Here is a 25693-nt window from a genome sequence, read left to right as displayed (position 1 = left end):
AAAAAAAACAGCGGGTCCTTTCTAAGTAGAACTCACTCTGCAAAACGACACCCTACCACCATTTGGATGCAGCTGCAGATTTTTGGTAACCGGGGCAAGTATTTTCATAAACTCATTAATAGAGCTATTCATGTAGTCTGAGGAAACAGCCTGCATATGGGCAGCCACCACGACCTGGCTGGCGTGCCTTGACCTCCCCTGGTGTGAAACCGTGGCGGGGAGCTCCTACACCTAGTTCTGGTCTGCTGCGGTTGGCAGCGCTGGGAGCAGACGCTCAGCCAGTGCTGAGGCTATTCCCCAAGTACCGACAGGGCAGCGGGGGCTGAGATCTGCGCTGGAGAAGCAGTGACAAATAAAAAGGCAGGATGATGTTCCTGTTCTGTTTTACACCTTTAGATCTGAAGAACCCACAGCCGTGCAGTTTGCTGGATGGAAGTCTGACAACTCTGCTATGAGATATGCTGTCCAAATTATCAACCCTCCCCGTTCTACACCCTGTTCTCCTGTACACAGATGCTAACAGAAGACAAACTGAAACAAGATAATCTAAATTGCTTCCAAGCACTCTAATTTGACAGTTCCCTTGGGATAAGCACTGGGTTAAGCTGCAGTTTTTACCTCCCAGCATATACGGCTCCCACCCTCCTGGGGGTGGGCTCCTTCCCACCTCCTCCCAGGCTCTGCAGTGAGGTCTCCACTCTGATTTATCCTGATTAGCACTTGACCCTTACTCCTGGGTTTGTCGGCTGTCTTTTGCTAGTCCAAACGGCTTTTCAGCTTTGTTTAACTAAGTCCCTTGAAGATGATGTTCTAGATGATTGTGCCTGACTTGCTGCATTTCACTTTAATGATCCAACTTCACTGAGTCTAGAGGACCGTGTCAGGATTTACTTAAGCCTGCAGAGAATCAGTTACTACTGTTTGACTTGAGATTATACAAGTTAAAGGATCTCAGCATACATACAGCTACTGCAGATGCTGAACTACATAAATATTCATACTAAATACTAGTGCATGTATTCAGTCTGTCAGAAATGTTTCTGTTCCAGTCTTTAAAATGCAATGTTCTGCCTCCAAGGCATGGAAGCCCACATTTCTCTTACCAAATTTTTAACGCATTTTCCTGTTTTCCTGGTCATAGCTATAAGCTGCTTTGACCTTTCTGCTAGGCACTGTTCCCATCTATTTTGCCTTACCTTCTTATAGTTGTAATTCCTTATTCAACTTTCTTGCTGTCTGTCCTACACTTTTCTTTTTCCCAAATCTGGGGCATCCTCAGAGTTACTCTCCAGGATCTTCTTTAAAACTGAGAAAACCATAGCTCTTTCCTAAAGTACCATCCTTGATAGTCTTTCACCTTCATTTTCTTAGTTTCCCCCCCTTTCAGTACTGTTAAACTGACGACTTTTTTTTTTTTTTCCCCTCTAACGTGCAATATATATTTTTAAGGCACTGTGCATAACTGCTGTTTTATGCTCATTAAAGAATTAACCACAGCATTCAAAAAATATTCCTCCGCGTTCCTTTAAGGACTGAAAGAAGAAACATCAGCATTAAAGTCTGTAACTAGCTACATATACATCCCTACATCAAGTATTTACTGTGCTTAGGACTAAAGTCCACCCTTTCATACCAGAGAACCAAAAGTAATTAATGGGAGTCCTCAAAAGTTATTTGGAAGATGGGAATTACAGGTACATCGGGATTTTTTTTCACAGTTTGACCATGGTCTTCAAGAACTGCCATTTCTCAGCAGTGTCCATGGCAATATGAAATTTTAACAGACTACCTATGGGTGCTTTGTAAATTGATAAGAAGAAAAATAAAACAAATATAAGAACTTTTTCATACTTCAAAAGCTTTTTTGGTGCTTCACATGCGTAAGCAGATGATACATATGCAGCATCGCCTTCTACCAACCATTAGTAGTGTAGAAGCAGCCAGGGGAGCCATGAGGGACAACAGGGATGGGGAGGAGGGATGGATGAAGGAGAAGGTGTAGGATGGCTTTCAGCTCTCTGCTGGAGCAGAGGTAGCTGCAGTTTGGCGTATTTCCCCCTTCCTCAGAGGGAGGCACAGTGCGCACATACCTTCAGTACACTAGACATTACCTTTGCTCATTGCTTTCCAGTACAGACCAATTACACAATAGTCACATGCTGGACATCAACCAGCTAACAAAGTTATCCAAATAATCTACTTTCAGCTGAAGTTCTTTAAGAATAAGATATTAAGTTTGGAATATGCAGCTGTTTAAGATCCACAACCAGGAGGTTTATACTTTACTATGGAAAAAAAAATTTCCATTACAGAAATGATGCAACCATGTACATGCACATGAAGCCAATTTAGAAGACATGACAACTCTGTGACAATAACATAAACAAATACACATTTCAAATTCACTAAGTATCTAAACTATTGCAGTTTTGATTCTGGCTATGGCTCTAGAGAAAAAAACACACTAAATGGGTATAATACCGAGTTCCAGGTACTTCACAGAAACAACATTTATCAAATGCAATTGGGCCTTCAAAAGTATAAACCCATTCAAATATATCTGCAGGAATACAATTTAAGCTTCTCTTCGTAGCAATTCTTCTGAGATTGTTTACTTGCTTGGTATTTTCATCTTTTCATTCAAACTACATGCAAATATGGGAAAGGCTTCTCGCCCCTCCAGCTACTTTATTCTTCTGCTGCTCTTAGGCTTCTAGTGGGAAAAACTGAAAATAAATGTGATAGCTCACAAAAAAGCATTAGACAAAAAGCATTCGTAAGTTTTATAGTTAGAAATATAAGATGTATATAAGACAATAGTAACTTTAAAGTGAAAGCCAAGCCAATAAGAGAGCAAGACAGAAATGAATTGTTCATGGGAAACGTATTTTTGAATAAACAAGAACTGCCATGCCAGAATACGCTGGCGAGGTTATTCCAGACCCCGTGAGACAGTAAAATCCCGCAGCAGGATGGCCGACAGTTCTTGTAGCAGTTTTTCTTATTTAATTTACCTGTGGATATAAACATTCAGGTTTAAAAATGTGTAATGAATTTTTAAGCCATTAAAATTTTTAGACTTAGTGATGCTTTGTAGAATGGAGGTTAATACTTAATGTGTAAAAAAGCTTCTCCTTTACTCTGTGTTACAGCCTTTCAGTTTAACGCAAGATCTGTTGGTTTGGAGTTGCAAGAAATATTGAAGTACCTTTCCCTTTCATTTCCATTCTTTTCACTTTTCACTTTTTTGCATCTTTCTGTGATGTTTCTCTCCTGTTGCCTCTCTGGAGTGTATCAATCTTTTTAGCTTTCTCCTCCGAAGGCAACATCTCCAAGCCTCCCTCTATAACCTGGTGGTGGAAAATCTGTATCTTTTTTCCTTGGATAATTCCTGACTGTTTCAGTGAGTTTCAGTTGGTTCCTGAGCCTCAGAGTGCCTGTGATAAGCTATGGAAGCATGTACTTGTGGATGAATGATAGGAAATTGTGGGGATAAAGGAAGAAAAGAAAAAGAGAGAGTGGAACAGAATCTCAGGACCTCCACGAGATGGCTGACTCATGGAAGGTGTTTCAGGGAACCACACCCTCAGGTAAGCCCATGAATCAGAGAAAACAAGCTAAGAGTATCTTTAGCCCTTTTTGTTGCTTAATTTAGTACTGAAACACTGTATTTTATGCACAAATTATTGGTATATTGTCTTATAGCATGGATTGCATTTAAAAACTGTATCAGTTCAAGCAAATGAATCAACACTATGGTTTGTTTCTTCAGGGCAAAAATGGGTGCAGTAAATTTTGAATTAGCTAAACAGGATTCATGAAAGAAAAATGTGTTTCAGTGAACATCACAAAACACTTGAGACTAGATTCGATTCACAATTTTTATGTAATGTTAGCTAATGAACAGATAAAACCTAATTACCTATAAATGCAATAAAGAGCTTCTGAAAATTAAAATTTAAACCTAACCACATTGCCCGATGAATGAAAACATAGGTACTCAGATCTCATTCTTTGACAGCTACGGAAAAAGTCTGACTTCAGGCAGCAAGTTTAAGTCCATGCTCCGGGACTGGGACTTCAGCACGTAGATAACTGGATGTGAACAGCTTACTTGCTCTGTACATTTTTGCCCACATAACAAATCACAGTGCTGTTACAGAGCATTCAATTCAAATGCCACTTACTTGATCTCTTCCTGATTTGTGTGATGTCATGTGGCGATCGAGCTGCGTTCTGTACGCAAATGTATAACTGCACAAGGAGCAACTGAAGTTATCTTCATTTTTTTCATGGCGATATTTAATGTGTTCCTTCAGAGAGGTAAAACGCTTGTACCCTCGATCACAATATGGGCAAGTAAGCAGTTGGGAAAATGCATCGGGTGTTCCTACACAGGAGAGACAACACACCATATTAAATAAATATACCTTCCAAACTTATTACCATCAACAAAGGTGCTTTACATATATATATATGTTACTGTAAGAAAAAATGCGGCTGCTAGAAGCTCCATCTCATTTAGAAAAGGACAAATGATAACTGCCCCCCCCCTCCCCCAGGTATTACATTACTACAGTATGGTATGGTTGCCCCAGTGTACACTGGAGAGAGCTGGCACAATATGATCACCTATAACCACACCTCCCAGTGAGCCTGCTGGACTTCCCAATACAGCACTACAGCTTCTGTTTAAAAAGTGGTCTGAAAATTGTGAAACATCATTTAAGATCTAGTAATCTTTGTAAATCTGGTTAGCTCAATCACAGACAACCCTCAAATCCTGTTTACAAATTTAAGTCTATCATTGAGACATCTAATAGTCATCCTGTTTGCAGCTCCTAAAGGAATAAATAATATTTGCAAGCTGCAGAGAATACTTTTTTCTTTCTCTTTACCTAACACAGAATTGTAAGTGAAAAGAGAACTGAAAAAAAAAAGTTATTAGAAACATGGTTTATAATTCTTATACCTGGACCTGTTGGAGGTCCAGAGGAGGGCCACAAAAATGATCAGAGGGGTGCAGCACCTCCCCTACGAGGGAAGGCTGAGAGAGTCGGGGCTGTTGTGGCCTTCCAGTGTACCTAAAGGGGTGTATCTTACAAGAAAGATGGGGACAAACCTTTTGGCGGGGCCTGTAGCAACAGGACAAGGGTTAATGGTTTTAAACTAAAAGAGGGTGGATACAAATAGATTAGGAAGACATTTTTTACAATGAGGGTGGTGAAACACTGGACCAGGTTGCCCAGAGAGGTGGTAGATGCTCCATTCCTAGAAACATTCAAGGTCAGGTTGGACGGGGCTTTGAGCATCCTCATCTATTTGAAGCTGTCCCTGCTCATTGCAGGGGGGCTGGACTAGATGAGCTTTAAAGGTCCTTTCCAACCCACACCGTTCTATGATTGTATGATACACAGACATGTACCTGTTAGCAGGACATACTGTCTGCAGGACAGAAAGGAGAGAGGACACACTGAGTGAGAGAAAGAAGAGAGATCAAATGTGAGGCTGTAAATACGATTCTAATGTGATCTATGGAATCTGTTCTGCTGGCTTTCATGAAGTTGCTTCTGTATCAGTACAGGAGAAGTGAAATCAGATTTCACAAGTCTGTTTCTGAGAAGTCACCATTTATGGACTTCTAACTCCATGTCTTCTTATCAGCATATATCTATCCTCCATATACAGTAACTTATTCTATCCTTGAAAAATTAATTTTCTAAAGGATCAAAACCGCCACTTCCTTTACGAATTGACAAAAGTGTGCTTAAATAAATGCAGGTTTTGCTGTATTTAATCGAACTATGAATTTCTAAGGTGTGACCAATAACCACGCTACTCTTCCATGCTTCAAGGGAAATGGGTTGGAAATTTTGCAAGGATGCTCCTATGCCCTGTGCTGAGCGAAAGCAGGAGAGGAAGCTGGAAGGCCTCTTTTATGCTTTGAAGCATGAGGGGGAAATTTGTACACACTGTCGTTTGAAGTTGCAGTACTATAAGCATTATTAATACTCACAAAATTAATCAGTACTTTAGAAAGTACTTCTGAATTATTTATGTTCATGACCTCTTACAGCAGTTATCACCATAGATTTATTATGTGCTTTGTGAAGTAGCAATTCATTCTGTTTGTGTGGAATTCACTAACTTTATTTTTACTGAACATGCCATTCCCCTTTCAACAATAAAAAGGAAGAGTCAAACCAGTTTTCATCATTACTAAACCCCAACACCTTCTCTGTCATATAGCTTCTTTTACAATTGTTATGGTAACAGGCAAAGTAACACTTATAGTGCACTGGGTTTTGTGTTCTACCCATTTCTGATTTTCTTGGGAGTAGTCAGGTCGTCCAAAAATGAACCTATCCCCACATGAGTAGATACAGAATGCTTCCCTTTAATTCTCTTTTTTCCATCAAAAATTCAATTCACCTGACACAAAGAATACTCCATTTCAGCACAAATACGACTCAGTGGAAATGTCAGAAGCACATTAACTTAAATTCTGTTTCCACTGAAGCAAACAGCAAAATGGCAATGGTTTCCCAAAGCCACTAAAGATTCTAATTCTGTCACTTCTCTTGGTTTGGCAGCACGTGTCTTTAGCAAATAACATTATATTTTTGGCATTTTCTGTTATAAATGATTAAAACACTGAACATTATTTCTCAGCATTGTGAATTTCAGAATATTTCCCTGTGAACTTACTGAGCAAGGCCCAATTTATATTATTAATACAAATGTGTAATTTTAATAATTACAAGGAAATCATACTGCAAGGCTATAAAACTAATCTGACAATCTGTGCCACTGCAAGCACAGATTAAAATCTTAATTGAATTGTAATTTTTCAGATGGTACTGTTGAGCATGTATCTTACTTAAATTTTGCAAAACTTGTAAAGTAAGCCACAAAATATTAGTAACTCATGTCCTATTTCTGTATATAAATAGGCATGTACACAGTTTAAAATACTCAACTATTTTAATTTACTTATTTTTTTTCTACAATCTCTGGAAGAGAATAACAAAATTGTTAGCATTACCCCTTTCACTCCTCTCCCTCTGACCCGAGTACAGTAATAACAGCTACTGTAAGATTTTTTTTCAATTATGTACATTTTTTTAAATGACTGGAACACAACTCCTAACCGTTTACGTAGAATGTTACTTCATTGTGAAAAATCTTTAATAAAGGAATACAATCTAGTTGGAACTGCAGTTGTCACAGGTTATGAAAGCTGAACATTTCAGATAGCAGCACAGAATGCAAACTCAGAGTCTGAACAGGTTTTGCCTTCAAATATTTCATGATGAAGATGCCTTCAGTGTTTCATGAAGAAATGAACAAAGTATGACTTCTCATCTCACTCAGAAAAACACCTTAAGCATGAAACTTCCTTAGAGAAAAAAAGACATCTACTTAAAAATAAGAACAGGTAATTATTTTTTCACGCAAACATTTTCATGTAAAAAGTTTCTTTTTACTTCACTGCTGTCTTTTCAGGAAAAAAAAACCCGAAGTCCATCATAGACCAGCTACCTAAGAAAGGAACTCCTATTTAATAGAACCTTTCAGGTATTTTGTTTAGAAATACAGAAAGAAAGTTATTCTTACATAAAACCGCACTATCTTGCTTCGCTCCCATTATATTTAATGTTTATTCTGTTCTTTCATGCAATGCTACCGAATGGATTTATGAAAACTTGAATTTTTATTTCCAGTTACTTGAGATTACCATTTAGGTACATATACAACTGAACCGCACTGCATCTCTTGTTGCACAAAATCAAGTAGAAATGTTTTTTGCATGATAATCACATCCTCTTAAAACTATTTAATGAAGATTCCCCCGGCCCCAATTTATACATGTATGCATTGTTGACTTCCGAAATACGACAGCACTTTTTGGTCAAATAGTACCATTTATTTCATAACAACAGAGCTGGTGACATATTTACCATTTTCATCCTGACCACTAGCTTCTGGTGTGCCTTGTCTCTGGTCCTCCTCAGGTGCTTCAGGGTAGATAACAGCTGTATCTTCTTGTTGAAGGAATTCTTCAACATTAGGGTCATGGTTTTGTTCATTTTCTGCATCAGAATCACATTCATCTTCTTTTACTAAGAGGGGAAAAACAAGATACAGGATATGAAATGAAGACTGTAAAGAACATAAATGAGATTCACACTGCCAAATCACCTTCTATCCAAGGATTTCAAAACTCTTTACAGTTATTAGCATAGGTCAAGCCCTTTAAGATGCAGGAATACAGCAAGTTTTAAAACAGAGAACAAGTGGCATAATGACATTTAAAAATTTGACTAAAACCACAGTTTGCCTCTCCAACTCAGTACATATTTATCATTTTAGATTAAGTTGTTCCCCTCAACTTCCCTAAAAATCTTAAACACAACATTAATTATGATTTAGCCATAGTAGTTTGAAGGGCATTTTACCATCTTGGCTCCTATGTTTGCAAAAGTAAACTTGTCTTCAAGACATCATTGTAAATGTTATATAAGGCCTGTTCATTAGCACATGTCCAAAAGATATTTAAACTCTGAATAGCAAGTTGGCCAGCTGAAATGCAGCGAACCGGAACTGTGAGTGGCTTTTTCTCCAGTGTTGGAAAAGGCTATCAAAAATTTTTCAGATATAGTTAACGTCCTTCAACATTTCCTGGTTTAAAACTTAAGAAAACAATCAATGAGTAACTCTATTTCAAAGTTAACAAACAATAAATTATTTTACTTATTGTTTGTATGATAAATATTTGCTACCATGTATTTGCCTAAATACGTTGTTCATAGTTTATTTTTACCATGGTGGAACATTCTGTGAGAGCTCTGCCTGCGGCACACTAAATCATGACAGATCTCCTCTACTATTAATAATGTGAGGTATATTTTTAATAGGAAGGAGAAGTTTTATGACTCATCTCTCAGTGTGAAGTCACATACTCAATTTACAATTTGACACAATCGTTTTATGACATGAGGCAGTCTCTCACATACAGACTGCAATGCTATACACAACGCAGTTCTCCATACTTGTTTGGCTTTACAGTAACTAAAAAGAACGTGTGAAGCTACAGTTTTAAACTTATCAATGTTTAATTATTTCCTTTTTTTTTTTTTTCTAAATGAGGCTTGCCCTCATATTATGGAACTATTTAGTGTTGAGGGCATTTAAAAAAAAAAGTATAAAAACCTTTTAAAAAGCTGTACGGGCTATATGTTAAGTTTCTTGTCAACCAGAGAAATAACAAAATAACAGAGCATCTGGTTTTGTCTGGTACTGTGATGGAAGTATATATTTTATTTTGCCTTCTGTACAGAGGAGTTGATAATAAGATACAGTATTAGCTTAAGTTTATTTTAGTATGTTACTTATTAGTTTTAAACACTATCTATTGACCTCTACTTCTATTCTATACAATTACACTTAAGATCAGCACTATTACTTGTTTTGCTCTTAGGAGACAAGGTGCTCCAGCAGTCAGCCCCCGCACAGGACTGCTCCGTGTCACTGCTCAGCTGCACCTCTGGAACCAGGACACCCGAAAGGAGACCAGACTGTTCCTCCCCAGCTAAAACACTGTTTACAATTTAGGACCTCTAGCGTGGAAAAGCGATGCATTATATAAAGAGAGGTGGAAGAATTTCAAAGACTTCAGAAGGATACTCACCTAGCCAAAATGCAATAGCACTTTATGAATAAGGGACTCAGATTAACAAAGAAATACCTGTACATCCAACTTCATCTGTCTGAGCTTCAGGCCCCAGGATTTCCTTTGTTTCTTTTCCAGCTGAAATAGTACATTTCACAAAAAGAAGAATGAATATTTAAAAAAAAACCAAAACAACCACCAAAACCCCAACACACACAACAATTTAATATACTTGAGTGATTTCTTCAGCAATTTTTTCTATTTCTGTATTGTTTAGAAGAACTGCATTTAAACAAAATGTTCTTTCAAAAATATGGATTGTGCTATTTCAGCAGTGTGTAATCAATTGAACCACAAAGATATTCCATGGTTAAAGAACTGAAGTCTTAAAAGGAAGCACACTAAACACTAACCATTATTTGAAGAGAGGTAAAGACAGGGACAGTGTGTTTCTCCAGCAAACACAGTCAGCTACTTAAACAACTCTATCTGGAAATGAAGCTATCTGATACACTGGAATATTTTTTCCAGAAAAGAGTATCAGCCCCCCCACCCTTCCCTACATAAAACCACATTTACATTATTTTCATCAATTAGCCGTTTTGGGAAATGACTGATAATTTGCTGGTAATGCCTGCAAGCAGCTACCCAATGCGTTCTCTTTCTTGTAAACTGTCTAGAAAGCACTTACAGGCTCTGATTGCTTAAACAAACAAGGATTTTAAACGCATGCTCCCCACTTCAGATCAACTGTGCACTACAAAATCGTTTCACAAATCAATTCCTATATTCAGTATGAGTTTGCAGGTATCAGACACCTGTAGAACTATTGCTGTGGAGCTGACCTGCCTCCAAAGCTCCCCCAGCTCCTGCTGAGCTGCAGTGGTCAAGGATGCAGCCTGGAAGTTTTAAACACAACAGGCTGCTGGGTCAAATCAATACACGGCACAAGATGTTCCTAATTTACGTTTGTTGGGTAGCCTGGACTGGGAAGTTCTTACTGAAAAGGCCACTGCTGCCACTTCTGTCAGTACCTGGCTTATGGTAGGACTGTGTAGGAAAGCTATGTTGGTTGTTTTGCTCCGTTATTGGTAGTATGCTATGCTAATATATGTGAAATTAAAGTGTTCCTTGATCTGAAATGGCAACTGTTATACTTTTATTTACATTACTTCAGTGCAGGCAAAAATCCATTAGTTTGGCTAGTCAAAACTCCAGAACATTCCAGCTCTTTAATTACAGTAGAAGCCAATTTCTCCTTCATATGGAAAATGATATATTCTAGGAAAACTTTTAAATCTCAGATAATACCAGGTCTCTCAAAGGAAAAGACTGTTATTTCTGTCTACTTTATTAAAATCCCACAGACCAAATATATCTGCAGATAGTCACAAACAAGAAATATGCTTAGAAGTGAAGTGTAACTCTTAACTCGTGCTTTAATTTTGTCATCTAAAAAAAAAGCCCAAACAGGCTGTATTTTATCAGTCAATACTGGACTGTGAGATAATTATCTTTTTGGCTCATGATATCACAGACTTGGTTCAGAATCTGTAGGATGGATGACTGCATGCAACACAAATCTAAATCCAAAATTTAATTTTGTATCAACAATCATGAAGCAAACCCACTATTTTTCTTTAGAAAGGGTTTGTGATTTTTCTCCATTATGAAATAGGAAGAGGGGAATATCAGCAAGTTATTACTCATAGGAATTTAAATTACAGTGTCTCTAGAAAATTCCATTGGCTTCAGTACAAATAAAAGTTATGCCTCCCAAGGGAATGACAAGGAATTTATGGCCATAGAGATTAATCTCAGTGAAGTTAAAAACCTCTTAATATTAATAATCATGTACTGCCTCTTCCAAATATCTAAAAGTGACGTACAGGGAGGAGCCCCTTTTCCACAGGGGGTGATCTTCCCTAATGCGGTGGGAATAATTAATAATTTGAAAAATGTTAAGTAGAGCTCATTCTTTACAGCTATATATGGTCTACAAGGAAGGCGACTTTACAATCATGCCCTTAGAAGTCCAGTTACTACGCTGCAAATAGAGTTGCTGGGAAGCAACAGAAAGGGATGTGATGATGGGGACTTAAGACAGATCTTAAGACAGATCTGAAGACACTGTTCCACCGAGCAGAAGTCACAGCTCTGAATTCCAGAAGAAATTTGAGCTACCTGTTGAATGACCACTTAAATACAGGTCTCCATGAATAGCATCTAGGGCATGACTATCCGTCTTGGCATTACATCTGCACATACCAGATAATTGTAAAACACATTCTTGGACTTCTGTATCTCATCATTGCTTGTGAACAGCTGCGTAGAGATATGGTGGGACTTCCTAGGGTTAAATGCTAATGATTTTCACATTACAGGCAACAGTGTGCACCAGCAGCAATCACGCATGACACAAGCACTGTGTCACAGGCTGATGGTAGACATCTCTGCGTGGGTAAGATAACTGATCAAATTTAAACCAGTAGCAAAATGGAAACTTTGGTTCTAGACAGAAAGACAAACTTCACTGAAATTTCCACCACAGTCTTATCTTCAGAGAAGGGAATAAATTCCAAAGCCCATCAAAAGAATTTCTGATCTAAATTCGTTAGAGCTAGTTTTCTGACATGCATGTACAAAGCACTATTTACAGCTTACAGTACTGCCCGATTGTTTGCTTCAGTGAGTATAAACTTGATCAAAAAGATGCCACACTTTTTAGCCTTCCTCCCCAAAGAAATTAATACGAAATAGTGCAGCAACCTTCCTCAGCAACCCAGCACACTGAAAGAACATAATCCATCTTATAACACGTATGTGCAACCTAAAATTTTATGAGTTAAAGGAATTTTTGAGTACCAGGAAAAGCTTAAACATAAAACATAAATTAATTTTTAAAGTTTATTTCAAGGTCTTGACAATTTTATTGAATTTTCAATTTTTGAAAGTTATCTTAGTTCTAGGTCTGAGATCTCTACATTTGCCAAATACTTGTATTTAAACATAATATCTAACAATGCTTTTTAGGCACATTACTATAATAAGTCAATAAATGTAACCTTTGCTGATTTTTTTTTCTTTTTTTAGATTACAGCATAGGTTTTACTTCAAAATAAATAAAAAAAAAATCAGAATATTCAGAATCATTTCACACATGAATGCTGGCACACTGCCAACAACTTGTGCAGGATACTTGTGGTTCACTTTTTCAAACCATTATGACTGTTTCAGTTAAACCTCTTGAGATACACACCTTATATTTAAAACACCTGTTCCAAAGGTCTTTTAGAAATTCAGTTAGAATGACTGGAAATGGAAAGAAACTAATCTGATAAAGAAATGCTGTGTGTGTTGTTTCTATTCTTGGGCATTCGTGAACAGAATAAACATGTAAAAAACTCATTCTGCCAAGTTCAGCTAAAACCAGGAACTTTCAGTACTACTTTACTGATGAAACACAACTTACTAAGACTGCTGTAGTGTATGTTTTCTAAAAATAATCGCCAGTCCTGAAGATGGTATTCGTGTTGCATGGACACCACCCTCAGTACCTTTCCCTGTATAAGGGAGATCATGTATTCAATACCGCTCTCTCCGGATTTCTAGTGAGCAGCCAAGACTGATGATATGATTTTCAGGTCACGCGTTTCCTTCTAGGAAAGCTATAAAAAGTAAATAGTACTTTACTATTGTGAATCAAACCTCCACAAAACCTAATGTAGCCTTCATTTTTCTCTTGTAGTCATTGCCAGAAATTCAAACAACTTATTTCAAAAAAATCTTATCAAATAAACAACGCTCTGGAGTGCTACAAAAGAGGCTTCAGAACGCATAATTTTTATAGAAGAAATTTATGGTAGTTAATGCAAGCCTGTATGGCAAGTGTTTTTAATCTTTTGTCTGAAAGCCTGTCTTCGTCAGCGATGACCAAAGCAGAGAAAGCACTGCCTACATGGTGATTCTACAATCACAGTAGAATTTGCCTCAAATGCTTCATTTTAGCAAACAAATTTTAAAAGGTTAAAAATGGCACATTTGAAATAAGGAGTCAAAGAAGGTGCCATCACACGTCTAGAGCTCTGAAAAACCCCAGAAGTTTTTCCGAGGCAAGACAGATGTGTCACGTGTGACGTGTCGCAACCACCTGTAGGTACCTCTTCAGGAAACACTCAGCCCAAAGGGTCTTGACCCAGCACCTCTGTGAGCCAGCGCTCTTCTTCAATCCCTATTTCAGGGTTTCTACACATGTGCGTGAAGGGTTCAAGAAACTGTGCACACACAGCCCTGCAGTTCCTGATAGATATAGCTGCAACAGAGCAAAAATATTACAGGATAACTAAGAAAATCATCTACCTAATAATTTAGCTCCAGAATACTCATTTCCCTGCACAGCATATCTTGGCAATAGCAGCTATGTAAAAACAGGCTGAGTTGATGCTATTCTTTGAACTCTCAGCTGCTCTCTCTCAGCTGGATCGCAGTTAGGGACCATATGACTGCTTTCCATTTATTTAGACGTGAGGTCATGCAATTTGTCTTAAACCACCAGTTTTAACAAGGTGGATGCTAAAGAACTGCGGCTGGAGTTCAGACACAAACAAGGATATGCCAGAAAATATTCTGCATCTTTCAGGGGATTAAGGCCAAATTCTGCAATAAATTCCACTAATTTATGCATTTATCCCAATTTGGCTCAAATGGAAGCATGCTGTGTGATATTATGAAACTCAGTATCTGATTCCACAGTAAAAGGCCCATTTCCTGATGGCTTCACATTTTCAGCTCCTAAAGCTACTGCATAATATGTACAACATTTACCTCCTTCCAGTGTTTTCAAAATACAGATTCATTATGAGCAACATAGATTATTCTAAACCTAGTAACTGGAAAAAAAGATTTCTGGCTATATTTTACAAGGGAAAAGGCAGAAACAGCTCACAAGGAGAAATTTACATCTGAGTATCATTTTGTGTCATGGTTTTGGCTTATCACTTTCTCTCCAAGCTGAGCAAACCCTGAATCTTACTGGGAGCTTTGGCAGAGACCTGTCATGCAAAAAGATTGGGAAGCAATTGGGAAGCAAGTAACTATAGTCTCTGATCACCCTTGAGAAAGCTGCATCTACAGACCTGAACCTCCTGTTTAACAATGCCAACGGCATGAATGCACCTCTGAATCTGACTCAAATATTAAAGAATGAACGTAAAATATATTACAATAAATACATTAAAAAATCTTTTTTATTGCAAATATTACATGTTATCTCAATAACAAAGTGACCAAAAAAAGCCCTATCGAATCTTCATTTTAGAAACCTTTCTCTACATAGCATCATCAGTGAAAATGAACATACCTTCATCTTCCCAGCAACTGTTTGTACTCCCTTCTCTTTCACTGTTTTCTGGTAATACTGTATGGTCTGTTGGCAAGTCATCTTCTGGCACACTAGCATCACAGTCTGCTGCATCAGTTACACTTTCTTCTTCCACTATATGCAATTTATCTTCATCGTCTGAATCTGAGTTTGCTTCTACCACGTTATTATAATTGGTGACTGTGGACAGACAAAAAGCAAAATGCTGATCAATATACTCTTAATTTACAGCATGGAGGTCCAAAACTTTCAGTACTGTGGCCAGATGCTATATCTGGGGCCCCTCTGTGGAGTCACATTATTATCTCTTCTTTCCACATGGGGATGGCAGCGGCTTGTCAGCAACTTGGACATAACAGTGGCACACAAGGAGACAGCTGGCAGCTGCTGGGCTCCCACCACTGCTAGCAACCACAACAGCTCTCACTCCTGCACACCCAGCGTGAGGCTGCACAAGGAAAGGCAGCGGACAACTCCTGAGTTCTCTTCTGGGCCACACTGAAGCAGCAAGCTTCCAACTGGATCGCTCCAATCTGGATGCCAGCATTACTGTTTGTTTCCTTTAAGAATACTACAGCCTGGTCAATAGCCTGTGAAACACTTAATACTGATAACCAAAATTTTGTTACAGACAGATGTGTGTAACGAGGATAAGCTGTATGTATACAGCAATCAGTGGGGTACAGAAGGAACAAAACTATAGGGAAACAACTGGCACTGAAGATCAAGCGACCCCAGGCTGAGCACACGTAGCTCAGTCGCTCTTGCCCGGTCCCACGGAGCAAACGCTTGCCGGCAGCTCTGCACTCTCTCTGTGCTCACCCAGCCCATCTCGTGCCAGCTTTGCCTGTAACCGATGCCACTCCCATGCTCCAGGAATGTGAATCAAGGAGCAAAAAAATGGGAACATAAGGAGATCTGATTCAGAAGGCCTATGGCTCCTGATCCAAACTAAAATGCTCTTGTAAAACCCTCATACCCAAAGATCACGCTAAAGACTCAGCAGGAAGAATAGTAAAAGAAAAATCCAGAGGTGAGTTAGAAAGAAAATCTCGCATAACATTTCCCCAGCTACCATGAAAAGGTAATAACTCTTACTTTTTCAGCCTGGAGAACATATTGTGCGAGTCTTGTGAACAAAGGATTACATGATGATATATATGTTTCTGTCACATGGGAGCAGATTATTATTAAATAGTCTTCATAAGTAAGCAAGCACAAAAGATCAGCTACGGCCATTTCAATTTAAACTGTAAGGATTAAGTATTAAGAAAAAAATTACTTTCACAATCTGTTGAAACGTCTTGTTACTCACACTGAAGTTAAACTATTAAACATTTATATCTATATGTGTATTACTTCTTCACTGCCAAGTTTGAACTTACTGAAATGCTTCGAAATCCGGTTTAAGAAAAGAGAATAAATTTATCAATCAACAACTAACAAGAGTTGCCTTGGCTGCAGTACTCCTGCAGTGGCTATCAGGGTCATACCTGGGAGGCACATATGCATGTGCTACTTTGTGGTACCTGCATGCTGTCACTGTTAGCACATGAAAAGCCAGACTGATTCTTTCATGTGAAATCCTGCCTATGAAGGTAGATAAATATCAAACTAGACTCCTGCTCTTCTGAAGTTAGCTTTTTTAAATTTATTTTCTTTTCCCAAGGTAAGTATTCTAGTCATTTAAAAATGCATTTAAGCAGGGAAAGTGAGTAAGATTATGAGCTGACAGGCTACTATCTCATGTTCTTCCAATTCAGGAGATAAACATCTCATCTAGAACATGCATAAGCATGACAAAAGAGCCTTTTGAATTTAAAACAATCATTCCATATTTCCATATTTTATACACACAGTCTTATTTGAAAAATGTAGTAATGCCCCACTATTTATGGTATTGACCTCTTCTAGGACAACAAATTTAGGCAGATTGCCTAGACGCTAGTGTCTGGTCCATTCCAATCAGTAAATTGATATTTACTTTATATTCTGTAACAGATTTTGCAAAGTAAAATAGGCACTGTAAGGGATGCTGTAACATTGTGTGAAAGAGAAGACCTACTTGTATTCCTTCACCAAAGCAGAAGAGATTTATTAATTCATTTGCCTGAGAAATGGTAAATGCAACTTTATAAAAAAAAGCGTAAGAACAGACATAAAACAGGAGGAAATGGAAAAATTATTTAGCCTGTTGTCTTAAGTGGTTTTTACAGTGATGCTTAGATGCAGAGGATTATTAATGTAAAACACCAACATATTCACCTTTGACACATGCAAAGGAGATCAGTAAGAGCATGGATCAAAATTTACAGGCATAAGTTCAGGCTTCAGTAACGTAGATAATGAAGACTTGATTTTTTAAAAATACATTTCCTGTTTAGTTTGGGAAATTTAGTAGAAACCCCTATATTAGATTTAGAGTGGCTTTTCTGGAAACCAAAAATACAATCAAAAAGTTTGTCCTGAAGAATTCCACTTAAGGAGAAGAAATATATCTTCTTTTCCTCATCATATATTTTATTTTAAATATAATCTAATAATTACGACTCTACCTTGAAACGTTTTCATACATTCTCACTACACTCACTCACATGCTAACTCTGCAAAACTTTAAAATTCCTCCTTCTCCATAAAAAGTGAGGAACAAACGATCTTTGGGATTTTGGCTCCTGCCACCAAAGACCAGTTATCAACAAGGCAACACAACAAAATCAGCAAGAAATCTGGCTCTGATGTTCCTGTTTTCCTCTTATGAAGAGCTTTGGGGGAAATAAAGGGCTCGGCACATTTGGGATCGCCAGGCAACCCACACACCAACTGTAGCAGAAAGTCGAGCACTTAAAACAACAGAAAAGTCCGTATTATCTGTATGTAACTCTAACTAAATTATTTAATGTTGTTTTCCCTCTACAGGATCCTTGACTCATCTGGTGCACTGATGGCAAACACACAGGAAATGCTCAGTTTCATGGAATGAACTGAGTATTTGTAGCATCCTGCCTCATTTTTTTCAGATTGCAAAGTGATTGCTCATTCTTTTTATCCCCATCAGCCAGCAGCATTCCCAAAGCCTCATTTACAGGATGTTAGCCAAAATGGGATTCCTCATTACATATAATATATCATATATTAGATAAGGCATTATATATGTATATACCACATATTATAGCTATATATTATACAATTATATGATTATATATATTATATATAATTTCCCTACATGACATTCAGCAGGAATGCTTCAAAACATATAATTAACTGAACTGCAGTAGGGTGACAGTTCCTCCGTTTCACAGAGAAGAAACTGTCTGCTTAAAAACCAGAGGATTCTTTTGGCAATCGTGGCACTGCCACGTCAGTGTAAGGCATTTTGGGCCTTACTTTTCAGAGGATTTTGCATTTATACAGCATTTTATATTTTCAAAGCACACCTGTGTTCATTTCAAAAGCAGCTGTGCTCAGAGCCCAGCTACCTCGGCCTGTGTACCACAGCAACTAGAAACACAGAGATCACCTCCAAAATAAGTGACCTTCCAGAACCACATAAAGCCTCCTTGAAACAGAGAGAATAAAATCCAGTCTTTCAGTGGAGCTTTCAAATGCCTTAGAGAGCACGCTTTGATTCCTGCAGCCCTTTACTTAAATTACTACACTTTCCAGCAATTAAGGCAAGGGTTCTGGAGGCAACAGCTTCCTTTAATAAACACCCCTGATTCATTCTCCGGGCACCATTCCTCCTGTGAAAAATATTATGTGATCACATAATTAAAGATCTTATCATTACGCATACATGCAAGGGACAAATTAAAACAGTTTGAACAATCTTCATTCTGACATTTTCCAACTTTTTTTGAATGCTCGACTTTCAAAGTCAAGTGTTTGATTTCAAAGAATGTAACGATCAATATTCTTTCATAGAAATGATGGTTAAAAAACAATGAAACTCTGTAATTGACTATATTTTTAGCCAATTCAAATTAAAACCCCATTACATGGTACCACACCGATGCCTGCATGGCTGCAAAGCTCAGCTTAGCAATGCAGTTCTGCTTCTGGTGCCCTAAAGACTAAGGGGTGGCAGTAGCAGGCTGCCATCTTCATTTGCTTCAGGCACGTTTTGGGTACGTGTTTCACAGCTCTTTGAAGACACTGAAGAAACCATGGAACTATGGCACCTGGCATCCAACTCCGGGGGTAGCCACCCTCCTCCAGTTCAATCCTAGAGCCAAATTTAGACCTTCCCTATCCGCACATCTCTTTGGGTGTTTTTTCTTCTTGTCCTTGATGTTTCCTCAGAACAGCCACCGCTGATAGAAGAGGACAACAAGCTCATGAGGCTCGCTTGATGCCTGGCACCACAGTAACTGCTGAAGTTGGGAGGCATAAATTTAATTAAACCTTTTTGGATAGAGATTGAAACACACTCAACACAAAAGCAGTATGTAGAGACTACTGCTTACAACCTCTGAAAGAAATTCAATTGAATATACATAAACTATGACTTCAAGGGGCTTCTAATTTGGCCAAATATCCCATGCAGAAAATAAAAAACACATGTAAAACCTCACTTAGAAGAACAGTTACAGCTTTCCAACGAAGTAACTACAAATACTTCAAACTTCAGTAATATTTACTTTTAGTTAACGTAATTTAAAAGTAGTGACTGCCTAAACTAAATAATTCAGGCTGGATCACAGGAAACTGGCACACACAGTAACCAGCGTCTACACAATGAGACACTGCCCTCTGAAAAGCAGGGACAGCTAGGGAGGTGACATCACCCTCCGCCACCACTGCTCTGGGGACGGCTGTCAGCAGCAGGGAGGGAAGAAGCAGATCGCTGAAGGGAACCTTATCTTCAACTGTAAAAGCTACGTCTCACTCAAAACATGAACCATGGCCGTAAGCCTCTGAAAACAGGCCAGCAGACAAGCACACACAATGTATAACAGACATACGGGCCTATTCTGTCCACCGTATAGCATGTAACCTTAGCATAAAAACATACATTACTGTATTAAACAGTTTCATTATTAATTTTACGTTTACTTTCACAGATCACTAGAAAAGAAGGCCCCATTTTCAACATATGTATTACAAATGACACTGAAGACTAAATACTTAGTCAACAAAAAAATTTTACATCATTACTATATATCTTCTGAAATGAAGCTGAAATATAAATTAAAAAAACAACAACACACAAAAAATAAATCATATGAGCCATAATTGCTTCTTTTCCTGTTGGTCACTGTCTTGCTACAGGTATCCTGATTCTTAAAGAATAAATGAGTACCTGTGGTTGAAGCTTTCATTGCTCTAAGAGTAAATGACTGTAAAATGAATGGCAGAAAGTGAGCTTTGCTTTCTGGATTTTTACAGTCCTAAATGCATAAAAGATGTATGATGTTGCACAACTCTAATTAAAAAAGAAATATGTTCAAATAGAATTAGCAAATTAAAGAGCTAAAATACAGAAATATATTATTTTGCTGGTTGAATACAGCTAGGCATATGTCTAGCCAAATTCAAATACAGTACTTAAAAGGAAAAGAATTTTTAGTTCTTTGATTTAAAACCAATGAACCCAGGAAATTTAAGGCAAACAATAATACTGTGCTGATGAAAGACTATAGGACTGACTGATTCCACAGCATATACTATAACGGGAGAATCCCCCAAAAGGCAAACAACCTGGGTGGCAACAGAAGAAAAGCTTCTCAAAAAGCTGGCAGCACGTACCTGCTCACTGCTCCCCCATCCAGATTTGCCCTCAGAGTCACTAGATGATATGAAAGATGACACTCCCAACACGAAGAATGACCCAATCAAGTTCATATTAAATTCTGATAGGAATTTAGTCATCTCAACAAGAAAAAATGTATGTGTTGGAATATGTATTGGAATAATTGGAGATCCGGTGGCAACAGCACAGAACTGCACTAAAAAAAGGACAAGCTTCAACAGAACCTATTTGTTATCTCTAATATGTATTACCAAGTTCTGGAAGCATACTTTAAAGCTTTGAACCTGATCTGTTACAATCCTTTCTTCAATACTTGCTAGTGGCCACTGCCTTTTATGTAGAGAGTCTGGTCCAATATTCTTACTACCTGACTTTTATATGTCTCCATACTTAATCCAAAATTCTACCTACTTCCGTTGAAAAAAAACCAAAAAAAAACTTTTAGGAATTTGTGAGTTAACACAAACACCCTTGAACTTTTTAATATGTTGGACACGTAACCAGCACATTGAAGTTGTGTGGGCTCAGTATCTCAACACTAAAAAGGCCGCAGATCTAGAACAGAGGGATTCTTATCTTTTAGAAATCCTACTTCTAAAAGCTCTTCCAAGTTCCAATAAAAAAATTTGAAAGCTTATTCATGAATACTGTTAGAAAAGAAATCTTTCATTCTACAAACTGGAACAACTCCTGTGCTCTGTGAAGTGCATTCTTGGTTCACGGATTTCTGCTCTGACAGCCTGCAACCATCTCTTGGGAACCATTTATTCTCTGTCAGCCCAACGGAAAATCTGCACCTATATATTATTTTGCTATAGTCTTAAAAATATTTTAAGCAAAATGTATTGAAAAGGCAGAAACCTGATAATTTAGCATTCAATAGTTTATATTTAGACTTCGGAGTATACTATTAATTTTATTACTACTCCTTATTACATACTACAAACGGAATGCCATACTTACACCTCTCCACTGATAAGCTTCCCAGTAAAGTTAGACCTTTATGTTCTTTTCATATTGTTCCTCTTGGTTTAATACATACACTTGAAATTAATAAATACCTTCCATGCAATAATATATACAGAACCATGTTACTATCTGAAGCAGAAGCACAGGGAAGAGCTTAAGAAAAGGGAAGGCACGTGTCGATGCTTCTTTTAAAATTCTCTGCCTGTTTCCAGTAGTTGTTTGGCTCCTGGAATTCACAAATGAGACATGTTGTCTGCACATCTAATAGCCTCATTTTCTGTGAACTTGTCTGGTTACTTTAAATTCATGTAAACATTGGCATCCACATTATTCTGAGGCAAGCAGTTTCACAGCTCTGTGGTGGGAAGAGTAAGGTTCCTCTGCTGATTTTGAACACACTCTGCGCTAGATTCAGTGGGTGTCCCCTAAATCCTCTCCACTCGTGTCCTCTGTGCTGTTCATGATTTATATCCTTCATTGCACAGCCCTCCCTTCCAACATGAAGAGTCCTTGTCCACTTGTTACTCATACAGAAGTTGTTTCACTGATTATTTTTGCAGCACCTCTCTGGACCTTCTGTTCTGCTGCATCACTGTGTCTACAGCAGGCAGAGATGACAACCTAGAACTGCACCTAGCATTCAGGTGCATGCATCATGGATTAGAACAGAAGCACAACAAGGTGCTGTTTTCTTCTCTATCCGTTTTCTAATAATGCAAGTCATATCCTAGGAGTTTTCTTGACTGCTACAAGTGATTAAACTGACACTACTACAGGTTTATTTTCTGTTCTGTTCTGCAGTGCTGTTCCTGAATGTAAAAATCAGCTCAATACCCATCACTGCACCCTGCTCCTCCCTCCACATACATTGCTTCACTTGTACCTACCTTGTATTTTATCTGCCTTACTACTGCTATTTGGAAACAGCACCATTACCTCGCAAACAAGTACATGCAACCCTTAGAACGTATTCACTGCTTCCCAGTTCATGTCATAGCTTCCATCAGGCAGCAGCGTACTTTCCATAGTATCCAGACACCCAGCAGCACTACAGAGGGGAGTGGAAGCATTAGAAAACATTGCATTCGGCAACTTGTTGAATTCAGTAAAAATACACTACAATGAGATCTTATTATGTGGAAAGTGTGAGGAAACTGTATTATACTCTTAATTAAATCATTCAAGAAAAAAAACCCAACCCTGCCAGAGATTAGTTTCTGAAGTAATCTTACATTTAATTTAAAAACATGTGATTTTAAAAAAATTTATTCTGCTTTTAAGAACTGTGTATGTGCTATAACTGGAGAACAGAACTATGTTTTATATATAAAAGGTCAACTCACTATTTAGACATAGACATGCTCACATAGGGAAAGGGGAACTGGATTCAGTCCTTCTGCCTGAAGGGATCAATCTTACATCTCCAAAGTGTGTTTATATAAACAAATGAATAGTTGTAAAATTGTAAGTCTAAATATTTACATGTACTGAGCTCATTTCTGATAGTTTTGTTTAACTAATAAAGGTCTAATTCAAAATAATTTTACACCTCCTAAATGAATACTAATGTCCAGTCAAACGCAGCTTGACACACTTTGTATATTCCAACATAATAAAACCCATAAAATTCAAGGATCTTAATATGTACTGTGGTATATAATAATCTCAATACACAGGTACTGGACTGTCTGGTCGTGTCAACTCAAACTCTGAGTTTAAATTAAATGCTTTGCAAGCAGACTGCATACTAAAATATGCTCTAAATGCTGTACAAAAAGTGAGACTGAATGTTTGGCTTGGCTTACACAACAAACATTAAAATCAATAAAGTTTCTGGTTGTCAATTTTAAATCATGATTTTTAAATCAATCAGTATTTGACACTAAAACCAAAGTGACCCTCAACGTTGAATTTTTTTATTGGTATGGTAAAGTCTGGAGCACAGCCTGATGATATAAGTCAGGATCAGTTCCCCAGCGTGAGGGTAATGGCTACAGCACTGACACTTGACTCTGAGATGACATAAGTGACACTTGGAGCAAACCTGGCAAATATTCCAACCTCAGTGATTAATTTTTTTGTTACTTGCCTTTGTTCACCCAATCATTAGGTCAATGTAGGGTAAACTTAGTCCCATATGCACAATTACATTGGAACAGGACAGTTCAGTAGTGCGCTATTTAGAAACCCTGACGCAGAAGCAGCTCAAGGCTCCCCAGTGGGGCAGACTCAGCACAGCTTCTGCCATCAAGGTGAATACAACAGCCAGCAGCTGAGGGATCTGCTGCTTTGGCTGCTACTGGCAGGCGGCTGCTTTAGCCAGCTACCCGCTTTGCCTGTGACTAAGATGGTTTCTGGGCAGAAGAATGTATGTATTCCCTCCCAGACTATTCAAACTAAATACCCAAGGCATTCGATTTTACTTCTGTATCATTTCTGAGATGCCGAGCCCAACACCGAGTCAGGAGAGGGATCAGAAAACAAGTCCCACTGACAGTAAAGGATTTGTAAGAGTCACTGGTTCTGACCGCAAGGACAGTGAGCTTGTACCCACACTAGCAGGCAGGGTGGCAGAAGAGAAACAGGAGCATGTGGTGAAACCACAGGTGAGGACCTCATGTTCACACTCCGTGTTTCAGAGTCATCTCTTAATAAAACTAGTTGTAGTCCAGTCTTAGGGAGTATATTTTTGATAGTGGCTGCAACACACTTAAGAGTGCTCCTAGAACCTATCTTCTCATTCCATATAAAGAAAAGGCATGCTCCCAAGTCAAAGCAAAATGAGTGAGATTCACTTCAAAAACACTCCTGATCTGACTTAAGACATTGAAGTACATGCACCTGCAGCCAAACACCTCTGGAAGGGACACACACTTCTGGCCTGCAGAGTCTGAAGGATAAAACCTTCCATTGCTCATTCCATTATAAAAATGATTAAAAGATACTGACACCAAAACCTCAGCTTGTAGAGGGGAGGAACCTCTTGGGCCATCTACCTTGTTCCTCCTTCCTACAAGCAGCCCGGTCATATACTCCCTTTGACAATGTACTTTTTGAAGGAATCAGCCACATTCTTTACAGACTCCTGAGTGAAGGACACACCAGCAATTGAAAGGAAAGCTATATGTGGTCTTTTCAGACAGCCAAGAGTTTTTGGTGGCACACGCCAGCCAGAACTAGTAACCACCATCTGTTAGAGATTGTGTGACAAGTGTGACTGAACCCCATAGTCCTCAAAAAGAGTGTGGATCCACACTGCTAACAAATATCCTGACAGAGAAGCTGCAATAGCAACACAGGAGAGCTTGGAAAGGACCTTTGGGAGACAGAAGAACGATGGCGCAAAAGACACGGCTGCCAACGAGTACCCAAACCACTCAGCACTGCAGCGCGGGCTTAAGGATGAGTGAACGACAACGGAACTCTAGGACCAGTACAAGTTGTCATATGCAGTACACAGAGCCCAGCTAAAGAGACCATCACCACCTCCTCCCTTTAGGTTGCTTCTTGAACGAAGACCTTTTCTGCCACTTGCTTGAAATATCTTAAGATCACAGGCAGGCATGGCTGTTCCCATCTGCAGTGCAGATCGGCATCAACTCTGTATGTTACCAAGTATCATCTAGTAAGAAGACCTGACCACAAGCAACTGCCTGTGTTTAGGTAACTCTTGAGACTGTAGATAACAAGTTCAACTGGGGACACTGGTTTCCCACTCATTACAAAGGATGAGACCTCTCAGCAACAAGCCCTAGTACAGAGGACCGTTGGGTTACTACGTGGGAGCTCTTAAGCACATACCTTATAGTTTTAAAGTGTCCATCACCCGAGCAATACAATCACAGCTGTGCATACTGCATAAGCCTAGTCTAGAAGCACTAGGCTACAAATGCATGCCACTTTGAATGGCTCTCCAGATGCT

General features: G+C 38.5%; 1 protein-coding gene across 1 annotated transcript in view; it reads right to left on the bottom strand.

Annotated features, from left to right (window-relative positions):
* Positions 1-25693, bottom strand: part of ZEB1 (zinc finger E-box binding homeobox 1) — a 126190-nt gene that overhangs the window by 10080 nt on the left and 90417 nt on the right. Inside the window, exons 2-5 of the mRNA XM_056338355.1 lie at positions 15033-15233; positions 9749-9811; positions 7962-8123; positions 4188-4390 (exon numbers count right to left, since the gene is read on the bottom strand). Of these exons, the coding sequence (XP_056194330.1) occupies positions 4188-4390; positions 7962-8123; positions 9749-9811; positions 15033-15233 (629 nt within the window). The remainder of the gene's footprint in view (positions 1-4187; positions 4391-7961; positions 8124-9748; positions 9812-15032; positions 15234-25693) is intronic.

This window comes from Falco biarmicus, chromosome 4 (assembly GCF_023638135.1).
Source record: "Falco biarmicus isolate bFalBia1 chromosome 4, bFalBia1.pri, whole genome shotgun sequence".
NCBI classification, from domain to species: Eukaryota; Metazoa; Chordata; class Aves; order Falconiformes; family Falconidae; genus Falco; species Falco biarmicus.
This window is presented reverse-complemented; position numbering and strand designations above follow the sequence as displayed.